At 39.0% G+C, this 24,916-nt stretch overlaps 1 protein-coding gene across 1 annotated transcript in view; it reads right to left on the reverse strand.

Annotated features, from left to right (window-relative positions):
• Positions 1 to 24,916, reverse strand: part of PIP4K2A (phosphatidylinositol-5-phosphate 4-kinase type 2 alpha) — a 208,070-nt gene that overhangs the window by 30,806 nt on the left and 152,348 nt on the right. The window contains exons 5-6 of the mRNA XM_051961622.1: positions 5,940 to 6,086; positions 1,589 to 1,627 (exon numbers count right to left, since the gene is read on the reverse strand). Coding sequence (XP_051817582.1) covers positions 1,589 to 1,627; positions 5,940 to 6,086 — 186 coding nt within the window. The remainder of the gene's footprint in view (positions 1 to 1,588; positions 1,628 to 5,939; positions 6,087 to 24,916) is intronic.

The following is a 24,916-nucleotide window of genomic DNA, read 5'->3' on the forward strand; positions in this document are numbered from 1 at the left end:
CCAGGCATCCCCTCCCCACCTTGGGAGAAAGAGAAAGGGAAGAAAATCCCACCACACTTCTGGATTTCTCATGGGTTTAAAAAGCAAAATCTTGAGTCAGGAGAGGCCTGTTAGCAATACTTGCTCAGAGGAGTATGGGAGCCTGCGGTCAAAAAAGTTTGTCTTTCTTGGGCATGTTGGAGCTGTCAGCATGATTGTCACAGGAAGATAATAGGGTACAGACACAGTAACAAAGGCACCCACTGAAACAAAATACCAAAGAGGGGTCCCTACTGGAAAGTCACCAGAATGATGAATTTAGACCCTCTAAAATCATATGATGACTGATATTTTTCAGAAGGAATATATTAAGGAAAACACAAGTTTATGCTTAGCATTTGGATGAAGTATTAAAAAGCCGATGTTGCAATATAGCTTTAAGTGAAAAATGGTAGAAGGCAATTAAATAGTTCAGTGGATAGAGTTCCAGGCATGGAGTCAGGAAACCTGACTTCAAATCCAGCTTCATATACTTACTAGTTATGTGATCCTGGTAAGTCACTTAAAATCCCTCTTTGTCTCAGTTTCCTCATTTATAAAACAGGGATAATAAAAGCATCTACCTCTTGGGGATAGGGTAAAGAAAGATCAAATGAGATAAAAATTGTAAAGCTCTTAGAGTAGTTCCTGACACATAGTGTCTAAATGTCAGTTATTATTATTAATTTACCTTGGTGGAGGAGGAGGAAACAAACAAAAATGTCTGTGGTCATCCAATTTTTTAAACAAAGAAAAATATATGTATTTTAATGTTACAGAATTATGGAAGATTAGAGTTGGAAGGGTAATTATAGAACATCTAGTTTAATTATTTTATAGAAGATAGAAGGCATTAGCCCAGGATCACATCCCTAGATAACAATGGAGTTAAGGCTGGAGCTCTGCCCACGTGACTCTCCATCTAGTTTTCTCTTCATCACATGGCTTTGGGCTGTCCCTGTCAATGCTTTCATCAGCACTTTGCATGTTGAATAGGAGATTCTGCTTTTCCAATACCTTACAAGTTAATACCAATCTCATTCCTCAGTAATGCAGTGATGTAATGGGATCCCAGGCTCTGTTCCATAATATGCCTTTCACTACTAACAGCTGAAGGGGGAGAAGAAAAAGTATGATAATGGAAGAGAGAGAAACAGAAGAAAGAGGAGAAAGGGAGAGAGAGAGAAAAAATGAAGAAGGCAAAGAAGAAAGGAAGGAAAGAGGGAAAGAAAGAAGGAAAGAATGAGAAAGAAAGGAAAGAAGAAAGAAAGAGAAAGAAAGGGAGGAAAGAAAGGAAGGGAGCAAAGAGATGGAAGAAGGAAGGAAGGAAAGAAAGGGAGAGAGGAAGGAAGGAAAGGGAAGGAAGGAGGAAGGAGAGGGAAGGAAGGAGGAAAGAGGAAGGCAGGAAGGAAAAAAAAAGGAAGGAAGGAAGGAGTCAAGGCTAAGGGAATTGAAGGAAATTGGCCAGATGGATATAATGAATAATTTCACCCATTCTCAGACACACTACCAGGTAGGAACTGAAGGGAAAAAAAAAAAATCAAACAACAAAACTATAACATTACTGTACCTTTTCTTTGTCACTAGCTTCTCTAGCCACAGTAGAACCCTGAAAAAGAAAAAGTATATGAAAGCATGTACAATGGCAATCCACGTCCACATTTTAGAACAGGGTCATGCTCCCTAATATCATTCTCTGTGTGTGAGCAGGGCCTGGAGGTAACCTGGGAAACCTTGGGGTGGGTGGGGCGTGGGATGACCTCACCCACTGAGACCTGAGATCTGGTTTGAAGGGAAGTTGCTGGATGAAAGTTTGTGGCTTATGGACAAATTATGCACAAATCTCTACCTCTTGGCCCAGTCACTTTGTTTTCTTTGTACTCTTCTCTCTCAGGTCATTCCCACACCTCCCCCAAACCTTCCTGAGACTGAGACTTGTTTTCCTTGTGCTTTCCTCCCTCGCCTAATCAGCTAATAACAACAGCTAGCATTTATAAAGTGCACTAATGACTGCCGAATGCTTCCGAGGTGTTCCTAACTGGGAGGCGGCTACCGTCATCGTCCCCATTTCACAGCTGAGACAGACCAAGACTGAGGGATCTGTCCGGCAAGTGTCTGGGGGAGCCCGTGCTCTGCCCACGAGCCGTCCCAACCACAAATCTCGCTCCCGCACCCGCTGACTGGGCCCTCTCACGGTCGGGCTGCCCCGGCTGCGGGCTGGGTTCTTTGGCCCGACTCGGGCCTGAGCCGACGAGGAAGTCAGGAGCCGGGTCAGGGTTCCGGGCCTCTGCTCTTCTCAGGACATCTCTGTTTGGTGGGGGCAGGGGAGGCGCGGTGGGAAACGAGATTTCTAGACCCGGACACGTCGCTGTCTGTCCCGAAGGCCCCTCGACGCCACGGCCCGGGTACCCAGAAGGGACTCGGAGGCCCCCTCGGCTGCTGTGGTGGAGTGACTCGCCCCCGGTGGCACAGACACTAGTTGCCAGAGGTGGGAGAGGGCCCGGGCCCAGCAGGGGGCTTCTGAGGGCTCTGGGGTGGCTGCCTGGATGCTCTGCCACGTGGCACCGTGGTGCACAGAGTGCTGGGCTTGGTGGCAGTGAGACAATTACCAGCTGTGTGACCCCATCCAAGTCACTTCGCCCTGCTTGCCTCAGTTTCCTCATCTGTAAAATGGGCTGTGGACTATTCCAGTATTCCCAAAGGGTGTTGTCAAGAGGTGTCTCTGACTCTGCCATGAAGCTTCCCCCGGATCTCAGGGATTGCACCCGGACCCAACTTTGGGAAAGCCTGTGCTCCCACATTCCCCCCTCACTTGTGCTCATCCTTCAGCTTCCTCTGCGTCAGAAGCACCTGCTAGTTTTTCTTTCTCGTTCCCGTTGGTGAAAGCAGTTCGGCCCCTCACTCGTTTTTATCACAGCTGGCACCGATCATGTTTTTGCTTCTGAGCAGTTATCTGGAATCAGAACCTCCGGGCAGGGGGAGATCGGCGTGCGCTCAGTAGGAGGTGTGCACCCCCTTCACTCCCCACAGCCGTCTTGTCTTCCCAAGGGATGGCGGACCCCCCAAACCAAAGGATCCGAGCAAAGGGGGAGCTGGGCCCCGGGGCTCTTCCTGATGGAGGCCCGACCTCAGGACGATGGCCAGCAGGAAGCTGAGCCTGAGGTCACTAAGGACTGGAGGAAAGGATCTGGTGCCGGGAGGGAGAAGGGGCCGACGGCCGGACCTACAAACAGGAAAACCTGACTCTCAGCCTAGCCATTTGTCAGATGGGGTAAATCACAGCACCATCTCCCAGAGCGGTCATAAGGATCACATGCTAATTATGAGGAGGCCGCTGTCATTTCACCTGCTCTGTTTCACGAGAGAGCTGAGAGAAGGCTCCATATCCTAGGGACGAGCGTTGATTTCTTGTCTTTCTCTAAATCTAAACTTGTGGCCATGGAAAACTTCATTATTGTCCGAGAAATTTTGTTTTCAACATGAGTTATCGAAGTGGTCTCCAGTTTGCCCCCCCTCCTTTTTTTTTTAAACCTGATCTGTGATTTCATTGGTGCAGAGAATTCCATGATCAGCACTCACGCACCTTTTGTTGGGAAGCAAATTAAAGAAACCCACACCAGGGACTCTCATTCTTCCTTCAGGAATTGTCCAGAACATTAATAAGTCAAATGACTTGTCAAGGGACACCCAGCTTATGTATTGTCAGAGAAAGAATTCAAATTCAGTCTTCCTGACTCCTGACACCATCTTTCCATCCACTAAGCCATGATGCTTTCGAGACTAATTTAAACAATTATTCAAATACTAGCTACCATTTAAACAGTTGGGTCCACCTGATAAAAAAGGTCTGTTTCAGAGAAGGAAGTGAAGAGCCACCATAATTCCCCCAAGAGTACACTGGAACCATGTGATTATGAAACCAGCAACTGTCAAGTCTCTAACTCCATGGTTCTCATTTTCCTGGGATCGCTGGTCATCTGAAAGAACTATGCAATGGTCCAAGAGCCTAGTGTTTATGCAAGGAAGGAGAGGGAGGGAAGAAAGCAAACATATCTTGCAGCCATTGCAACTATTGCAACATCAGCCTGGCTTTTTACACACAGCCAAAAATCCAGATGCAATGGCATAGCACTTCTTCTCCCTTTAGGGATTTCTACATATGTCATGAATGTCTCCCCTTACACCCTAATTCCCAACAATTAATATTTCTAAGTCGAATGTTTTTAAAGGGTACTCTTAACAGCTGAACAAAGCTGATAATATTAGACACAGGGGAAAATGTTTCCTTACACTCTATATCCCAAGCTATCTAACCAAATGTTTTTAGTTTTTCCTTTCCTCCCTCAAACATAACACGGTTTTTGATTCTCATTGAAGCCTCATTTCCAAGTAGCTGCAAATCAGGTGTCTGGAAGACAACTCAGTCAAATTTTAACAAATGTCCAATGAAAAATGATGAAAAGATATAAGTAAAATTAAATGTTTCCATCATATGTCACAAGCTATGACAATGTGTGCAAGCTATCCCATTTAAGAAAACAGGGCCAGAATCAAATATTTCCAGAAACTAAATAAACAACACAGATATTCTACCTATAAAAAGGGATGACAGAATTGGGAATCTCAATCATAAGTGTGTGTGTGTACATGCATACACAAAGGGAGAGAGAGCACGCATAAGCAGACTAGTGAAAATGAACACTAGCTTTCCATTTGTTGTTGTTAATCTTTCCATTTGTGTCCAACTCTTTGTGATCCATTTGGGATCGTTTTGGCAAAGATACTAGAATGTTTTGTCATTTCCTTCTCTAGCTCATTCTACAGATAAGGCATTGGAGACAAAAAAGGGTAAAGTGACTTTTTCCAGGGTCGCACAGCTAGTGAATTCAGGAATATGAATCTTCTTCACTCCACACCTTGCAATCTCTATGCACAGTGCCACCTGGCTTTCCATAGAGCTTTCTAAAAGATGAAGATATAATTAAGCCCCTATTACCTGCTACCTCCTAATCTTAATGAAATATTATTTTTAAAATTAAGATTCAGAATTAAATTCAAATTTATTTCATTTCCATCCCTTTGCATCTATTCTAATTTAGCAAGCATCTTTCCCACTAGTATTGTAGTAGATAGATTGCTGGGCTTGGAGTTAAGAAGATCTGAATTCAGATCCAGTGTTAGGCAGTTAATAGTTGTGTGGATGGACCTTGACAAGTCATTTAATATTTGTCTGCCTCAGTTTCCTCAACATTATAAAATGAAGATAATAATAGCAACCTTCTTCCCTAGGTTGTTGTGAGGATCAATGAGGGAATATTTATAATGTTTAGCATACTGTCTGACATATTAAAAAGCACTTAAAAATGCTTGCTGCCTTCCCTTTCCAATCCAAACTGCACTTTGTTCATACACGAATAACTGTAGAAATGTCTTTAGGTAGAATCCACAAGGGTTAATTATTCTAGTTTTCTAGATTTTTTTTGTTCTGAAATAGGAAAGACTCCTCTGTCTCTGACCCAAACTATGGAGAGTGTCTTCACTTTGATATTAGGTCCAAATCATTCTGTATAATCTTGTTTGTATGTAACTGTTTGAATGTTTTCTTCCCTATCAAATTATCAGCTCCATGAGAACTGGGACGATGTTGCCTTTCTTTATATCTTCCAATATTTAGTATGGGGTTTGTATATAACAGGTGTTTAATAAATGCTTGCTAACTTATTGCTGTTATTGACACTATGGACTGAAAAAAGATGAGATGAACTCATGAAGAACACAACCCCTTTGAGGGCACAGCAAAGATTAATTTTTGTCTTTGCATCCCAAGAGCTTGGCACTGTGATTTATATATGTGTCTAATAAATGTTAAACTGAATAAAAAGTGAATGACAACTACCTTTAAATCACAAGATGGTTCTCACCTTTAAATCATATTTCCTATAAACAGATAAACGGTGGCTGAACACATTCCTTGTGACGATCACGTATATTTCCACTCCATCAACATTAAGCCGGTACATGCCCAAAAACTGAGGAAGAAGAGTAATTCCATGGCATTCCACAATGTACTATATTTGGAGAGAAAGGGGAGAGAGAAATTATTCAAGCAACAGATATTCATGAAGATCAAAGGTTCAATACTTTTTCATCTATTTGTGTACACAGAAAAAGCTTCCTTATGGGCTTATTTGCCAAAAAAAATAGCTATATTTATGTTTCCAAAAACCCAGTCTAGGTTAAATCTGTGTTACTCACAAGAAGTACATAACACGTCATAGTTCTACCTGCACAGAGAAGCTTTATTTCGGTGGGAAAATGCCCAAATTGCTTTGCAGAACTGCAAATCTTATACAGAAGACAAGGTAACTACCCAAAACACATAAATGATGGTGTCCTCCCATAATTCTTTTTAAATAATTACCCTTTACTTGACTTCTCCATGTACTAACATTAAACCAGATATTAACCTTTAATTGTACCTTCCTACCATGCCACTAAAAATCACTTTCTTCCATGAAACCTGGCTTAATAACTAAAGTAGATGAAATGAAGATCATTTTGTGGAAAGAATATATAAATACTCAACAAAAAGGGCTCATTTCTGGTTTTAGTTTCTAAGCTAGAATCCGGTCAAATTGGGAAAAATTATCTAACGCTTAGAAATACTATGGATTACGTTGGCTTTGGATGGTAAAAAGCTAAAGACAGACTTTCTTTGAGGAAAAGAATCGGGTAGAAAACCAGTTTTTATTCTGCTATCTATTCCTTCTCCTTTCTCTAAAATGGGGGAATAGAATCTCTAGCCTTCCACTTCATTTCATCCAGCCCTTAAACAAGTACCCAGAGAGGAGTCAAATTATGCAAACTGAACTCCTTTCCCCCAAAACCCTAATAATTTAATTTTTAAATAATATCCTAAAAGGCCACAAGAAAGAGATACTACTCCAAGAAATGAGATCTTTTCTACTGCCAAATGCATTGATATATTCCCTGAAACAGAGAACTAATTTTTTGTTTTCAATTGAAAATGAGGGAAAGACTTCAAGAATAAAGCAATTTTTCAACTTTATGAACAGCAAATGCTGTCAATGTTTAGCCATTTAAGAAATCTTTAGCTTTTATTTCTCTTTTTTGCTTTCTACCCATCCCCTAAAATAGCATGATTGATTTCTCTCACTCTTTTGGATCTTTAGAGAACCTTAAAGCTTTGTCTGTGTTTATCCCTTAAGTGACTATGCTACAGAACAGAATTTTAAAAAAACAAATTAGCTGTTTATTGAATCTTAGAATCCTATTCTCATGTCTCAGTGTAATAGCGTGAAATGAACCATTCATTCTTGAAGGGTACATCAAGCTCTGTAGATCTGATAGATCTGGTGATAAAGGTTTTGTGTAGAATTCTGGCAACAGAGGAGACAAAGTCTCTCATTCAAGGCTTTGAAAGTTTGCCACAAGGTGATGGCAACAGAGGAGACAAAGTCTCTCATTCAAGGCTTTGAAAGTTTGCCACAAGGTGATGCATTTTTTTAGGGTAGAGGAACTCATCAACCTCCTCAATTAAGCATGGATGGGTTGGGTCTCTATGGACAGAGGGAGTAATGACATTAAAAAAAATCACATATCCCTGAAGAAGTCATACTAGACACAGTTATTGAACAATCTAATTTATAAAGCAGGCAAGCAGGATGGTTTCTATTTTTCTCAAAAGAAAAAGGGAAATTGAATTTTGTTTAATGAGGGTTTTATTTTTTTTTTCATTAGTAGAGTTTCTCACTTGAAAATAAAGTTTTCTCATCTCCACACTAAAGGGATAAAATATATACTGGATATATATATACACATACATACACATATACAGGAACTCATAAAAGTAACAATAATTGCAAGCTCTCATCACACCAAATTTCTAGTTGGGCAGTTCCAATCAGCGTGTCCTAAACAATGTGTTATTCATGTTAGAATCCCAACTCCCTAAGGCTACAGAAAGATTCTTTTTACTGAATTCCATTTTCAAGCACATTCTGTATAACATCCCACAGAGTGGACATTCAATAAAAATAGTTATGGATGATGACAATGGAAAAAACCTCCAAAAATTACATTTAAAAACAATTAGCCTGTCATTTTTTCAGATGACAATAATATATTCAATTGTCATTGATTATATATCACAACTTAAAATGAAACAACCTTTAAAAAAAACTGAGTTGAGCTCTGTCACAAAATGAGTTACCACTAAGTTATTACACACTATATAACATGTCAAGCAGCTTCATATAGCTGCTTGAATATATTCTTTTCAAATATGACTGGATATTCTTAGATATTACATGTTACCCAAAGGAATGTTTTGCCTGTACTTTAAGTTACAGGTGGGCATGCACAAGCACACACACACACACACACACACACACAATCTTTAATGCAATTTCAAAATGTATTCCATGACCTACTCTTCTAAGCACTACAGTTAGCTAATGTTTAGGACCCCAAGTTATTTAATCATGATAATTCTGGTCTCCTGAGGGAGAAAAATGGGAACCTATCTGATTTATATGAAAAGATTTTTCCTCATGTTGGTTCTAATAAATGCAGAACATTCATGGAAGCAAAAAAAAAAGATGATACATATATTTGCCACTGGAAAAAATTTACGACAGTGAAATTATTGTTGAATTACATCTTTTTCTGTCAGAAAAATTGCATTAATGGTGTGGTGAAGTTAAGGTCAATTTAAGAAGTGCTGAAAAGATTGAGTTTACTTTAAACATTCTGGAAGTTGTATTTTAAAAACATTTTCCTACTTTTAAATGATGTTAGAGTATCAGCCAAATCTGGGTAAATTTTATATAAAACAAATCAACTAAAGTATCAATTTGTGACTTTAATCTTTAAATTACTTTGTCCTCAGCACATAAAAATTATGTTATAATGTGTAAAAAATCAAATTACTCAAAGTACCAGTTTGGAATAAGGCAAAGGTTGGGCAAGGAAATGGTGATGGCCACAATAAGATTAAGGGAGAGAGAAAAAAGATTGGGAGAAACACTGTGTCTCTAAAAGGGACTTAAAATTCATACAAATTGAGCAATTAGCTCTAAATTTAATTTTGCTCCTTTACTCTGAAGTCCAAAAGTACATTTGTGCTCATAAAACAGATATATGGTGACTAAATTTTTCACTGTATTATTAAACAAGTCATTGCTTAGAGAGTATGTAGTTTTTAGAATATACACCAGAAAGCCAACTGAATATTAGGGCAAAAATGACTCTGTGTTGTCTTAGAAATAGTTACCAATAACACTTTCAATACACATTTATTAAGCATCTGGTGTGCAAAACCCTGCAATAGGTACTGAGTATACAAAGATAAGATATGGTCCTTGAGTTTAGGGAGATTATAGAAACATGTAAACAAATGATTAAAATACAAAGTAAAACACAGATGCCAAAGAAAGACTGGATTATGGCTAGATCCAAGAGATAAAATATTTTTGACTAGGGAGATCAGGAAGGGTATTGGCAGAGTGGGTATTTAAACTGGTAAGGATTTCAATGAGGGCAAGGGACAGGAGGGACAGGAGAGAATTCTAGCTATAATGAAGGAGAGAAGCCCAAACCCTAAAAGAACATAAGTCACGTTTATGAGCAGGGAGAAGTCCAGTATGATCCCGGTATGGGGTATACAAAGGAGAGGAGTTGTTAAGGATGAGCAATGTGAGCTCCTCAACCACTTAAAACCCGTTAATCCTCTTCTCTTTTCTCAAGCTGCCTTCTCATAGACTCTCAGATAAAGGCTGGCTATCATCGTTTCATTGACACATCCCTACAAAGAGAAATCCAGTCTTCCTTTTCCATTTCTTGACCATAACTTCTAAAATTCTTCTACTTTGGCTTCCTACTCCACAACTCTAATGAAGTTGCTCTCTCCTAAGTTTCTGAACCGATTTAACCAATGTCATTTCCCAAGTCCTGCTGCTTCTAAATGTTCTCTCCTTTGGCTACTGCGACCTTGCTCTCTGTGGTATTTCTGGCCTGTCTACGGAATCCCATTTCCTTGGCTGATTCTCCTAGCCCCCAAACTGTGGGGCCTCTTCTGTTCTCTATACTTTCTCTCCTAAAGTGACTTCATCAGCTTCCACACTATCCATCACTACTGCTACGTATAGCTATGTGCCTTTTCTCTGTCTCTGTATATATGCATATCTCTGTTGTCTGTTTTTTTGTGTGTATGTGTGTGTTTCTGTCTTTTCTGCTGTTCAGCTCTAATCCTCCTCTGGAACTCCCTATCTCACATTCTCCTTCTGCTGGATGTTCCCATCTGGTTACTCTGTTGACAAGCATCAACTCCTATATGAGGCTTTTTCTGATCTTACCTTCCCCCTTTACAGCTGCTAGTTTCCTCCCTCTCAAATAACTTTTGATTTTTAAAATCTATATATGTTGTCTTCCAAATATAATATAACATAACATAACATAACATAACATAACATAACATAACATAATATAATATAATATAATATAATATAATATAACATAATTCCCTTGAGGGAAGGAATGGTTTTATTTTTGTTATTCCCATTATACAATACATAGTAAGTGTTTATAATCTTAGCTGCATGCACACAATGGAATGATCATCATCATCCCCATCCCCTAAACTTATTTCTTCTTTTGAGGGAGTTGTTGTATTCCCACTGCCAGAGATGTTAATATTTATTTAATTAAATCAAATATAATTGTGGGATCTAGACCTGAACACAGTCCTCAGACATAAGATTAAGCTAAGCAGGACCAAATATAATGAGAATGTTACCTTTTGCTATTTCCAACACACACACACACACACACACACACACACACACACACACACACACACAGTATTTACTTGATAAATCTCTGTACTACATAGACACGCACTTCCCCGTGTAGTGTTTGCTTGGTAAATCTCAATGCTACTGTGGTTGAATTACCTTGCTGGACATTATTCTCTTACAATTGTCCCATTTGTACAGTCTTCCCCCATACCCCTGAATCTGTACTAAACTTTATTCCACTTGCATTTTGTCAGTTCTCAAACCTTCCCAAATCCTTCTAAATCCTGATCCGATATACTCATCCAAGTTTGCTTCATTTCAGGCAAGCAATGATGTACTGAAAATGTTTATGTCAATAGCTTTGTAATGCCTTTCCTTAATATCAAGAAGAACTTCTTAGTTGTTCTTTAATAAACTATGAATTTTCATATGCTTGATTTTATTAAGACAAGTCACACTAATATCAAACGTGGGATCCCATCCAATTGTGTAGTTAAATATATTAAATCCTTTTTGGTTTACATGGCTTGTAAGATCAAATGATGATCTATTCTTCCAGATAGTTAAACAGAGAATAGAGCCAAATTAAGAATCAACGGTTTCCAGATGTAACAGGATGAGGTTTAGAAAATGAGTCATAAAACAGGACAGTCAAAGCATTTAGAACTGTAAGAAACTTTAGAGACCAGAAAGTTCAGACTTCTTAAATTTGTTGTGTCATAGACCCTCCCGGAAGCTCTCTGGTGAAGTCTATGTATCTCTTCTTAGAATAATGCTTTTTAAATGTATAAAATTGTGGTGAGCTTTTTCTTCTCAAAATACAGCCAGGTGATCAAAGTTCAGATCTTTTATTAGCCCGGTTAGCTTAGAGGCCTATCTCTCTGCTTGGTTCCAAGAGCTCTCTCCGAATGTCACCAAATCCAAAGGTCTGGTCCTTCAGCCTCTGCCTCAGTTTTCTTCAGCCTCCAGCCAGCTCCAACTCTTCATGTCATTCCGCTGAAATCTCGACTTGTAGCGTCTTCACTCTGAAGCACTCCTTCGACTGGCCCATTGGCCTATTTATCCTCCTTCCAGAGAGAGGGATTATGGGTTTTCTCCCATAGTGCTCTTTGGCCCAAAGAGCTTCAAGGGAGGTATGAACTCATTGAACTCCAATGAGTAAAGGTGTTAACACAAGCCTTGTATTGATTAGTTCTACTTAGTACCTAGTTTCAGGTTCTGCCAAAACATCTTCTTGTAAGATTAGATCAACTCTAATTAGTTAGCAGTTAGTAAGGATTCCAACATCTCCCCCTTTCTTTTGTTTTAAAACATAGGGGGTTTCTGAGGGGGTACACATAAATCCATCAATATGGGCCAGAACTTTGTAACAGATATACATGGTATACATAAATCCATCAATATGGGAGGCATTATACATAATTTACATAAGCACATAGCAATATAACACAGGCTAGTAGTAATGTAACAACATAAATCAACCTGAAAATTTACACATGTCCATAAGTCCTAGAAATAGTCCATAAGCAATCCATTGTCCATGAGTTCATGTGCCAGGAATCTAATAATTCCTGTAAGCTCTGAAGTACTGCAAAAAGTCTCATCAACAATTTTTCATCTCAGGGAATCCAGTGATTCTTGCTGGTTTTCAGGAACTGAAAGCTGAAGATTTTAAAGTTCTTTTGACAGTCTCATTGTTAGCCATATGATTCCTTTTCCAACTGTGGAAATATAAGCAGATCCTCTTCCCCAAGCAGTTAACCTATCTAATTCTCTTCTATTTACCACTTTTGGGATTTCTCCTCATCATCTGGTAATTACATTGGAGCTGTTTGCATTGGATATTGTCTTGTTGTCTTAAAAGGCCTGTATTCTTCCCAACTGTAATCCTGATTGCTTTTCTGTTGGTTGATGACATCAGAGTTCTGAATTTCTAAAGTCTCTCTGGGTGTAACCTCAGCTGCTATCATGCCCCACCTGTCCTTTGATTGATACTTTGGAGCTGGGCCTTGCCTCTCATTCCTCTGGGTCAATATACATTTAGAGGCCCAATGAAAGCCTCGGTTACATTTTGGACATGGGGTTTTGGGTTTTCTCTCACCCTGTCTTCTCACTCTATCTCCATATCTACAATGAGCTCTCAAATGTCCAATTTTTCTGCACTGAAAACATCGATGAGTTTCTCTAGAATTCCTTTGCCAAGAAGGACCTTGTCTTTCCATGTTCATCATAGTCTGGGCATAATAAGCATTTGTGCCCACTGTAGCACAGCGTCTTATGATTTCCTCTAAAGGAGCATCTTTGTCTAGCCCCCATATAATTCTTTTGCAAACCTCATTGGCATTTTCCTTAGCCAAATGTTTAGTCATTATTTCTGTTGCTGCATTGTCTCCAATGGTTCTTATTACAGTTGTTTGTAAACGTCCCACAAAATCTGCAAAAGTTTCATTGGGACCTTGCTCTATTTTTGTGAAAGCATTATTTCCATCTTTCTGTCCAGGGAGAGAATTCCAAGCTTTTATTGCAGCCTTAGAAATTTGCTCATAGACTGTTATGGATAATAAATCTGTTCTGAACTCTCTGCATACTGACCTTCACCAGCTAGTTGGTCAAAAGTGATTTGTACAACAGCTCCTTTTTGCCTATTGCGTCCCAAATTAAAAGAGTGTATTTTCTCTCTTTTTGACCTGAGGAGTTGAGCTCTTCAATCACAGGATATGCATTTATAAAATCAGATATATCTTCTCCTTCATTTTTTGCTTTAATTAATGCTTTTTCTAATCTTGTCAAATTCTGCTTTACAGGAGAAGTTGACTGTGTTTCTGTCTCCCTCCCTCCCCCTTGTTCCACCCATGAACGGTTAATTGCGGGGGGAGGGTCATGAGATGTGGAATCACTTAATTCCTCCTGCTGTGAAGTATCATACTCAGAATTGTAATTAACTCCATTCTCATCTGATTCGTCCTCCTTTTCACCTAGTAAAGTTGGCAATTCTTCCTCCTGTACTTTCCTTTTCATCATTCTATCACTTAAATAACTTCTTATAGCCAATTGTATTACATTATATGTATTAATTATTGAGTTAGGCCATTTTTATCATAGAATTGACAAAGATCCTCTCCAACCAATTTCCATTCATCTAGATCTAATTCCTTATCAAGAAGAAACAAGGACATATGTCCTTTACAGTTTGTAAAAATTCAGTGATTTGCTGTAAACTTATAATTAAACCTTGGCTTTTCATAATTTTGACAATGCTCTCTAAACATTTTCCTTGAACAGAAACAGACTGTTTTCTAAATATCTGTCCCATCTTAGCTGAAATTCTACTTTAACTCTTTTAACAAAATTTCTTTGTTGTACTCACTCTAATTTCTGGGTTGAAGAGTCTTTTCCACTGGATCAGGATCAGAGGCTTTTCCACTTGAATCAGGATCGTAGCTTTTCCACTGAAATCCACTGAGGGGTCTGTTTGTCCCACGTTCAGGACGCCAAAATGTTGTGATCTAGTTCAGATGGATCTGAATCAGTCCCTGTTCGGGCGCCAAAATGTGGTGAGCTTTTTCTTCTCAAAATACAGCCAGGTGATCAAAGTTCAGATCTTTTATTAGCCCGGTTAGCTTAGAGGCCTATCTCTCTGCTTGGTTCCAAGAGCTCTCTCCAAATGTCTTTAAATCCAAAGGTCTGGTCCTTCAGCCTCTGCCTCTGCTTTCTTCAGCTTCCAGCCAGCTCCAGTCTTCATGTCATTCCGGTGAAATCTCGACTTGTAGGGTCTTCCTCTTAAGAACTTCTTCGACTGGCCCATTGGCCTATTTATGCTCCTTCCAGAGAGAGGGATTATGGGTTTTCTCCCATAGTGCTCTTTGGCCCAAAGAGCTTCAAGGGAGGTATGAACTCATTGAACTCCAATGAGTAAAGGTGTGAACACAAGCCTTGTATTGATTAGTTCTACTTAGTACCTAGTTTCAGGTTCTGCCAAAACATCTTCTTGTAAGATTAGATCAACTCTAATTAGTTAGCAGTTAGTAAGGATTCCAACATCTCCCCCTTTCTTTTGTTTTAAAACATAGGGGGTTTCTGAGGGGGTACACATAAATCCATCAATATGGCCAGAACTTTGTAACAGATATACATGGTATACATAAATCCATCAATATGGGAGGCATTATACATAATTTACATAAGCACATAGCAATATAACACAGGCTAGTAGTAATGTAACAACATAAATCAACCTGAAAATTTACACATGTCCATAAGTCCTAGAAATAGTCCATAAGCAATCCATTGTCCATGAGTTCATGTGCCAGGAATCTAATAATTCCTGTAAGCTCTGAAGTACTGCAAAAAGTCTCATCAACAATTTTTCATCTCAGGGAATCCAGTGATTCTTGCTGGTTTTTCAGGAACTGAAAGCTGAAGATTTTAAAGTTCTTTTGACAGTCTCATTGTTAGCCATATGATTCCTTTTCCAACTGTGGAAATATAAGCAGATCCTCTTCCCCAAGCAGTTAACCTATCTAATTCTCTTCTATTTACCACTTTTGGGATTTCTCCTCATCATCTGGTAATTACATTGGAGCTGTTTGCATTGGATATTGTCTTGTTGTCTTAAAAGGCCTGTATTCTTCCCAACTGTAATCCTGATTGCTTTTCTGTTGGTTGATGACATCAGAGTTCTGAATTTCTAAAGTCTCTCTGGGTGTAACCTCAGCTGCTATCATGCCCCACCTGTCCTTTGATTGATACTTTGGAGCTGGGCCTTGCCTCTCATTCCTCTGGGTCAATATACATTTAGAGGCCCAATGAAAGCCTCGGTTACATTTTGGACATGGGGTTTTGGGTTTTCTCTCACCCTGTCTTCTCACTCTATCTCCATATCTACAATGAGCTCTCAAATGTCCAATTTTTCTGCACTGAAAACATCGATGAGTTTCTCTAGAATTCCTTTGCCAAGAAGGACCTTGTCTTTCCATGTTCATCATAGTCTGGGCATAATAAGCATTTGTGCCCACTGTAGCACAGCGTCTTATGATTTCCTCTAAAGGAGCATCTTTGTCTAGCCCCCATATAATTCTTTTGCAAACCTCATTGGCATTTTCCTTAGCCAAATGTTTAGTCATTATTTCTGTTGCTGCATTGTCTCCAATGGTTCTTATTACAGTTGTTTGTAAACGTCCCACAAAATCTGCAAAAGTTTCATTGGGACCTTGCTCTATTTTTGTGAAAGCATTATTTCCATCTTTCTGTCCAGGGAGAGAATTCCAAGCTTTTATTGCAGCCTTAGAAATTTGCTCATAGACTGTTATGGGATAATAAATCTGTTCTGAACTCTCTGCATACTGACCTTCACCAGCTAGTTGGTCAAAAGTGATTTGTACAACAGCTCCTTTTTGCCTATTGCGTCCCAAATTAAAAGGAGTGTATTTTCTCTCTTTTTGACCTGAGGAGTTGAGCTCTTCAATCACAGGATATGCATTTATAAAATCAGATATATCTTCTCCTTCATTTTTTGCTTTAATTAATGCTTTTTCTAATCTTGTCAAATTCTGCTTTACAGGAGAAGTTGACTGTGTTTCTGTCTCCCTCCCTCCCCCTTGTTCCACCCATGAACGGTTAATTGCGGGGGAGGGTCATGAGATGTGGAATCACTTAATTCCTCCTGCTGTGAAGTATCATACTCAGAATTGTAATTAACTCCATTCTCATCTGATTCGTCCTCCTTTTCACCTAGTAAAGTTGGCAATTCTTCCTCCTGTACTTTCCTTTTCATCATTCTATCACTTAAATAACTTCTTATAGCCAATTGTATTACATTATATGTATTAATTATTGAGTTAGGCCCATTTTTATCATAGAATTGACAAAGATCCTCTCCAACCAATTTCCATTCATCTAGATCTAATTCCTTATCAAGAGAGAAACAAGGACATATGTCCTTTACAGTTTGTAAAAATTCAGTGATTTGCTGTAAACTTATAATTAAACCTTGGCTTTTCATAATTTTGACAATGCTCTCTAAACATTTTCCTTGAACAGAAACAGACTGTTTTCTAAATATCTGTCCCATCTTAGCTGAAATTCTACTTTAACTCTTTTAACAAAATTTCTTTGTTGTACTCACTCTAATTTCTGGTTGAAGAGTCTTTTCCACTGGATCAGGATCAGAGGCTTTTCCACTTGAATCAGGATCGTAGCTTTTCCACTGAAATCCACTGAGGGGTCTGTTTGTCCCACGTTCAGGACGCCAAAATGTTGTGATCTAGTTCAGATGGATCTGAATCAGTCCCTGTTCGGGCGCCAAAATGTGGTGAGCTTTTTCTTCTCAAAATACAGCCAGGTGATCAAAGTTCAGATCTTTTATTAGCCCGGTTAGCTTAGAGGCCTATCTCTCTGCTTGGTTCCAAGAGCTCTCTCCAAATGTCTTTAAATCCAAAGGTCTGGTCCTTCAGCCTCTGCCTCTGCTTTCTTCAGCCTCCAGCCAGCTCCAACTCTTCATGTCATTCCGCTGAAATCTCGACTTGTAGCGTCTTCACTCTGAAGCACTCCTTCGACTGGCCCATTGGCCTATTTATCCTCCTTCCAGAGAGAGGGATTATGGGTTTTCTTCCATAGTGCTCTTTGGCCCAAAGAGCTTCAAGGGAGGTATGAACTCATTGAACTCCAATGAGTAAAGGTGTTAACACAAGCCTTGTATTGATTAGTTCTACTTAGTACCTAGTTTCAGGTTCTGCCAAAACATCTTCTTGTAAGATTAGATCAACTCTAATTAGTTAGCAGTTAGTAAGGATTCCAACATAAAATAAAATTGAATCTCAAAATAAACCAAATATAATGAAATATAATTATAAAAAAAATTTTAATCATAGACTTCAGGCTAAGAATGTTGATCTATTAACCCTCCCATTTTATAGATGAGAAAACTGATGTCACTCCATACTATGACAACTATCAGTAGAGTCTATTGTTTTAAATACCTTAGACAATTGCATATTTTAATTTTACATGATTGAGACAGTCAATCAATAAATGTTTATAAAATAGCTTCTATGTGCCAGGTATTCTGCTAAATTCTGTGGATACAAATAAAGATAAAAGACAGTCTCTGCCTTCGAGGAGCTTACAATCTAAAGAGGGATTCCCCCCCTTGACCCCCCATGTCTCACACACACATACCCATTCATATGTGCACATGCACAGGCACACATACACACCCAAAAGAGTAACAGACTAAGAGAGGAAGAATGGGGGAAAGAGAGGGTATCTGGCCAAAAAAGCAACAAAGTGGGAGAGGTGCCACTGGGCATTTAGTCAAAAAGATGTGTGTTCAGATCCAGCCTCTGACATTTACTAGCCATGGGATTATGGGGCAGCACTTAAGCCGTAAAAGTTTCAAGTCAGCTCCTCTAGGTCTTATTGACCGAATCACACAGAAGGTGCATGGAGGAAGTTCCCAAAGCAGGTTGGCATGTTGCAGATCCTCCCAGTAATCATTCTTCCACTTGCTTAGGTTTATTTCTGAATGGCAGCCCAGAACAGGACAATACTCATTCCCTTGAGTCACCTCTTGCATTTTGGTCTGTAGGAACGGTGCAAACATTACTTGCACTTGGGGTGAGAGTCCAGAATTGGCCACAGAGCAATTCCTTAGAGCCGACAGCGAGGGCAGAGCCGTCACAAGTGTTCCCCAGCTGGAGAGCTTCTTTCCAAACGAATTCCACGATGGCAGCGTTGGAAGCAAAGCAGTACTCTATTAACATCTCAGTTTAAAGACTTAACAGGTGCAATGACAGAATGCAGTCTAGCAGACTCCTTCCTGGCCCCCAGACAAGTCTGCTGGATCATGTTTATTGTTGCTTGGTGGTCCCACAGGAGCCTGGGAAGCAAATGGACCAAATGCACAGCAAAGTCTATCTTCCAGACGAGAACTGGGTCCAGAACTCTGTGTCACAAGTCAGCCATGAGAAATCAGTCTCTTTGGAGAGCAAACATGGCATATGGACAATACACAACAGGTCTGTCTTGTTTTGATATGAGAACCAGTCAGAACCCACATTTTTCATAATGTAGGGCATTTCCACTCACAGCTCAGTGTCTGCTTGTTACTTCTCCCTTCCATAGGTTTTCTGAATGACCTATAGCTAAGTTCTTTCACTTGGTATGTATGGTTCTGCTTGTCAGGTGGTGACTAATCAACAAGAATGAATATTTTCTTTCATCATGAAACACTGAGCAGGCTTTGAGTAAGCACATTTTGAAAAACCCAACTCCTATTTTAAATGGAATTTCTCCTTACTTCTCACTACATTTATTATACCTTTAGTCAAATAAGTTATGAATGATTCCAGGGTCTGCTTCCATAATTCACACTTCTCAGTAATATATATTCTATTTTTGCATCTTCCTAGACTACCACATGGAAGCATGTGAGAAAGGGTTTAGATTTGGAGGCTGAAAACTTGTATTCAAATCCTAATTCTGTCAACTGCTACTTTATCTTTCAGATTCTCAGCTTCCTCATCTATGAAACAAGAAGACTGAATGGCTTGATTTCAATGATGCCCTCCATTTTGACAATCCCCAGGACTTTCCTTAGCTTATTTGCTTCTTTCTGTATTATTCTTCAGGATGAACACTTTACTGTTTGTCTGTAGTAACCAATTTGGATCTCTGGATTTCCAACTGTAATATTTTCTGCATTTGTTTTATTCTTTTAAAAACTCATTTGTGATTTCATAACCATCCAGAAAAGCACATTTTATTTCTTCAGGGCCCTCAGGGAATTTTTCCCCAGTCAGCTCACTAAAGCAGCAACAAAGTGATTGGCCAAAGAGTTAATGCTACAGTTTAATCAATGAACCAATAAACGTTTACCAAGTGCCTACTACGTGCCAGGTTAAGTATCATTGTTTAAAATGGATAAACTATAATGTTTTAAGACTTCAGTTTCCATTTGCTCTTCATCCCATAGTCACTCAAAAATGACTACCATTACAAATCCATAACTTGCTACCTGTCTCAAGGCAAAATGAAATGTGGACTTTCAAAGATTAAGAACCAGATGTAGCTTTAAGTTGAGGTCAACTTTAAGTGATACACCAAAATATGGAAATATCAATTGTTTTCTGTGATATCATGAATTTGATTTTCTGGCTAATAGGCAATTATTGTTCCTATGCTTAGTCCATTTATGCTTATCAAAAAATCATATCCACTTAATACTTCCTATGTGTGTTTCATTTAATTAAAAAAAATTAAATCTCCCTCAATGTTCAAAATGACTTATTGGCTCTGTGTGTGCTCATCATCATGTTACCAGTGAAAAAAAGAAAACTTGTAATTGCTTTGATTGACCAGATCTTCTCACTCTTCCTCCATCCCAACTAATGAACTCACACTAGACTGAATAATGTTCAATCAAGGATGTATTTTGGCATAATGGAATCACAGAATAGATATGGGTCACTGATATAAGCCTTAAGAGCACTCAACATTTATCTCATATATTTCTGAAGCTACTTAAGACTTATTAGCATTAAAAAAAAAAAAACCTTTTAGTCAGTCTGATATTTACAGAACAATTTATTTTTTTTCCTTCAGCTTAATGAAATCAGTCTTGAACTATATATTCCCTGTAATTATCAACAAATGCTGGGGCTCTGATAATCAGGGGATCATTGATCTAGAGCTGGGAGGGATATTAAAAATCATGTAGTCGAGTTCTTATGTTTTACAGATGAAGAAACTGAGGATCAAATAAGCTTACAGATTTGCTCCACAGTCACAGAGATTGCAAAGTGACAGAGATGGCATCAGAGCTCCTAGATCCTCTGACTCCAAATTTAGAGATCTTTCTATTGCACCAAGCTGCCCTAAAGTGCTTATGATTGCCCAAATGAAACTAGAGATTGAGCTAATTCTGTAAGGCCAAATAAACACCATCTTCAAAAAAAAAGAGTTGATTTGGTTTAAAATAAGGTTTTTAATAAGTGCAAATAGTGTTTATTTTTCTACAGTTAAAATGTAAAATGTAGCCCTAATATTCTATGGTGTACACAGATTCTTACTCCTAATAGAATCTTAAAAACATTCTAAGGAAATACTTTTAATTAAATTGTATCTATCTTTACCTAGATAATACTGCATCAGCAAAGCAAACCGATTAACAAAGAGCGGTGTCTTCCGAGAGTGGGAGAGCTTCGTGGGCTTTCCTATTTTTTCTATATGAAAATAGCAGAATATATATGAGGAATAGGGAGAACCAGAAAAATTTGTGTGGGGCTATGGAGAACAAATAAAGCAAAACTGAAAAGCCAATATAAACGCTGACTACACGTATGTAGGTGAAAATATAACTAAAAGATAATTGAATGGGGATTGGTTTTGTGATTTCACTGGTACAGCAAACAGATGAGATAACATATTCTTCCTTTTGGAAGATAGCTGGAGGACACAGGTACAGATTATAATAAAGTTAGTCATACTCAATCCTTTTGTGGGTCATACTTAACTCCCTCCCACAGACACACACTGATTATAGGGAAGCTTCAATAAAGTAGGGAAGTATATTATACAACTACTTTAATGCACAGGGATCAATTTTTTAAAATAACATTAAAAGAGAATTGATGTGAGAGATAGTGTAAAGAACTTGGAAGTAATTAAGTTTAATCTGGTCATTTTATAGCTGAGAAAGCTGAGGCCCAGAAAGGCAAAATGCTTTTCTCAAGGTCACACAGATGAAAAGTAATAGAATTATTGCTGGCAAATACGTGGTATAATGAATAGAGCAGCAGCTTTGGTGTCAGAGAACAAATCTGGCCTCAGACAGTAACCAGCTATGTGACCCTGGGCAAGTCACTTAAATCTCTATGCCTCAGTTTCCACATCTGCAAAAAGAGCTGGAAAAGGAAACAGCCAACTACTCCAATATCTTTGCCAACAAAACCCCATTGGGGTTTATGACTGAAAGGACCTAACTATAACAACAGAGTTGTCAAATATGATTGAGGTTATAAACCTGGTACACCAGAAGGATGGAGATGACCTCAAAAGAAACAGGGAAGTTTGGAGAAGGACACACATTTACAATGGAAGAGAATGTGTTTTACTTTGGATATGCTGAATTTTGGATGCCTATGGGATGCCAAAGTGGAAATGTTCAATAGGCATTTAGTGATGGAATATTAGAGATTGGAAGAGATTAGGAACATTATCTATAGAGGTGAAAAAACCATTTCCTTGTCATTATAGTTTTGACAATGATTTATCAGAGTTGAATCTTGTGCTCCATCCTTTGTTCATCCAGTGAATTTGGTCAATTTGTACTTTGTTTCTCATTTTCAATATCACTAGAAAAATGTTCCTTTGCTACTTCCTGAAACATAGCAATCAGGGTCTTTTCTTCTTCACTCTTCTTTGGAAACCTAATAATTCTTACACAATCTTTCCTTGTAATCTGTCACTTTTGTCTATACTGCTTCCAAATCTTTTTTCCAGGTAAATGGTTTTCTAGATTTGTTTTTCTACTATTGTGAAGGACCAATTTGGCTGGAATCTCTCCAGTGTCTAAAACTGGGGTCATTCATGTAATCTAAGAACTTAAAGAGTTGGAAAGGTCCTTAAAGATTATCTAATCTTAAACCTCTCCTTTTACATAAAATAGTAAAAATAAGAATAATAGATGACATTTACACAAGGCTTTGAAGTTTATAAAGTACTTCATATACTTATTTCACTGGATTCTCAACAACTCTGTAAGGTATATTTTCCTGGTATGTTATCTCCATTTTTGTAATGGGCTGAGGCTTGAGTTGATGCACTGAGATCCCAAGCACATGAGGCTAAATAGTAATTGGACCATACTCTATTAATATATAAGCTTGGAGAAAGAATGGCCCCCGCCCACTCTTTGTGCAAGTCCTGATGTGTTGTATAGGAAATGACAATTCTGGTGGGTAGAGGCAGGGGAGTGAAAAAGGAAGTCAGGAAGAAGGGGAGGAGATGGCTCAGTGGGTAGAGCACTAGCCCTGAAGTCAAGAGGATTTGAGTTCAAATCCAGCCTCAGACACTTAACAATTCCTGGTTGTATGACTATGGGCAAGTCATTTAACCCCAACTGCCCCAGCAAAAAGCACAAAGAAGAAGAGAAACAAACAGCTAGCAGAGAGAGAGCTAGCATTCTCCCCTTCCTTTTTCACTCTCCTGCCTCCACCCACCAGAATCGTCATTTCCTATACAACACATCAGGACTTGCACAAAGAGTGGGTGGGGGCCATTCTTTCTCCAAGCTTATATATTAATAGAGTATAGTCCAATACTCTATTTACTATTTAGCCTCATGTGCTTGGGACCTCAGGGCATCAACTCAAGCCTCAGCCCATTACACATTTTAGAGAGTTTGACTCAAACTAAATGGCTTGCTGATGATCAGAAAGCAAGTTAAATATTGGAGCAAGAATGCAACCTCCAGATCCCTCTGGATGCCCATTCTGGTACTCTCCTTCATACTCCAGAAGCCGATTTGTGATCGGTTTAAATTCACAAAGCTTGTCGTGTTTGCTGAGTCGGACCTGGGACGCAGAACTTTTGACTACTAATCAGGTGTCCCTTCCATTTTTTCCCATTGCCTCACTCATCATACACCTCCTTTACCTCCTGCCCGGCTCAGTCTATCTCCTTCCCAGACAGCCGAAGTGTGATGAGACAAGGAACAAGTCAGCTTTGTGGCTGGACCACAGTGCCAGTCATCAGTGTCTTACCTTGTTTCTTATGACCAAACAGCCGCCCTCTATGTCCCAGTAACGAGTCCCTGTTTTTTTGTGTCCAAGCTCTTGTCTTGGTTCCCTGCCCAGTGCCTGTAACTAGATCCTTACTACCCACTGCCAGGACTCCATCTGCTGCTTTCTGCCTAGTTCCCTCTCACTGAGCTCTCCACCTGTCTGCTGCCTGTCTGACTTCCTCATGCTACTTGTTTTGAGGCCTCAGGATGGGTCTCCTGAATTTCTGAACTCTCAACACATTTGGTCAAGGTCCAGATGCCCTTTTGGTACTGTGCAGGTGAATTGTAAAGGACATTCAGCACTGCTGCCTGTGCCAATTTCCACCAAGCGACAAGGTGTCCCAAAAGTCTCAGGGCAGCTGTAAACTTTATCACTGTTAGACGGTTTATAAGTTATTAAAGTTTAATGCTGCACCAAGACGGTTGTCACATCTTATATATCAACGACCTTTTTGACATAAGCAGTTGACCTGTTCTCTATTCTAAAAATGTGACCGGAGGATTTGGCAACAGAATAAAGCTCAGTTTAAACTCGCCCTTCATTTTCCAAATCTTAATTTGTTACCTCACTACACTTTGTGAGAAGACCTCTATGGTACAGGGAATTTCATTGGTGTAAAGTGTTCTTGTTGAGAAATTTTCTTTACCAGGATAGGCCAGCAACTTTTCTGAAACTTAATGTTTTTGAAGGTTGTTCAGAGCAAGAACAGGTTGCATGACCTGTCCAGAGTCATATGAATTCTTTCTTAATTCTCTATTCACTGGGCCAGGTTGTCCCTACGTCCTTTGACGAAGTAAATTACAAAGGAAGCCACCAATGAAAAAGCTTCAAAGTGGTCAGAATGAGCCTTGACTGAACATTCTAAAGCAGAAGTTCTTTAAAAAAAAAACTTATTTGAGAGCATGAATTCTTAACCTGTGAAACTGATCTTTAAAAAATGTTTTTATAACTGTATTTAAATATAATTGATTTCTTTTGTAATACTCTGAAATTTTTTTTATATATTTAAGAACATTATCCCAAGAAGGACATCAACAGACTCCCTGTTTTATAGAGTGAAGGAAAACACAAGGCATTCCAATAATCTTCATGTAGTTTTAAACTTCAGTAGCTTAAATACACCCCCCCCACACACACACATATGCACATACACACACTTTTATGGACATGAAGACAGATTCACATACTTTTCTATGATTTTGTAATCCACCAGTCCAGTGATGAGAATCACAACCCACCCACATCTTACTCTTTGTGACTCTTTTTTCATCTTACAAATTCTTCAGAAGGGGTCACCCA

This window comes from Antechinus flavipes, chromosome 5 (assembly GCF_016432865.1).
Source record: "Antechinus flavipes isolate AdamAnt ecotype Samford, QLD, Australia chromosome 5, AdamAnt_v2, whole genome shotgun sequence".
Classification (NCBI taxonomy): Eukaryota; Metazoa; Chordata; class Mammalia; order Dasyuromorphia; family Dasyuridae; genus Antechinus; species Antechinus flavipes.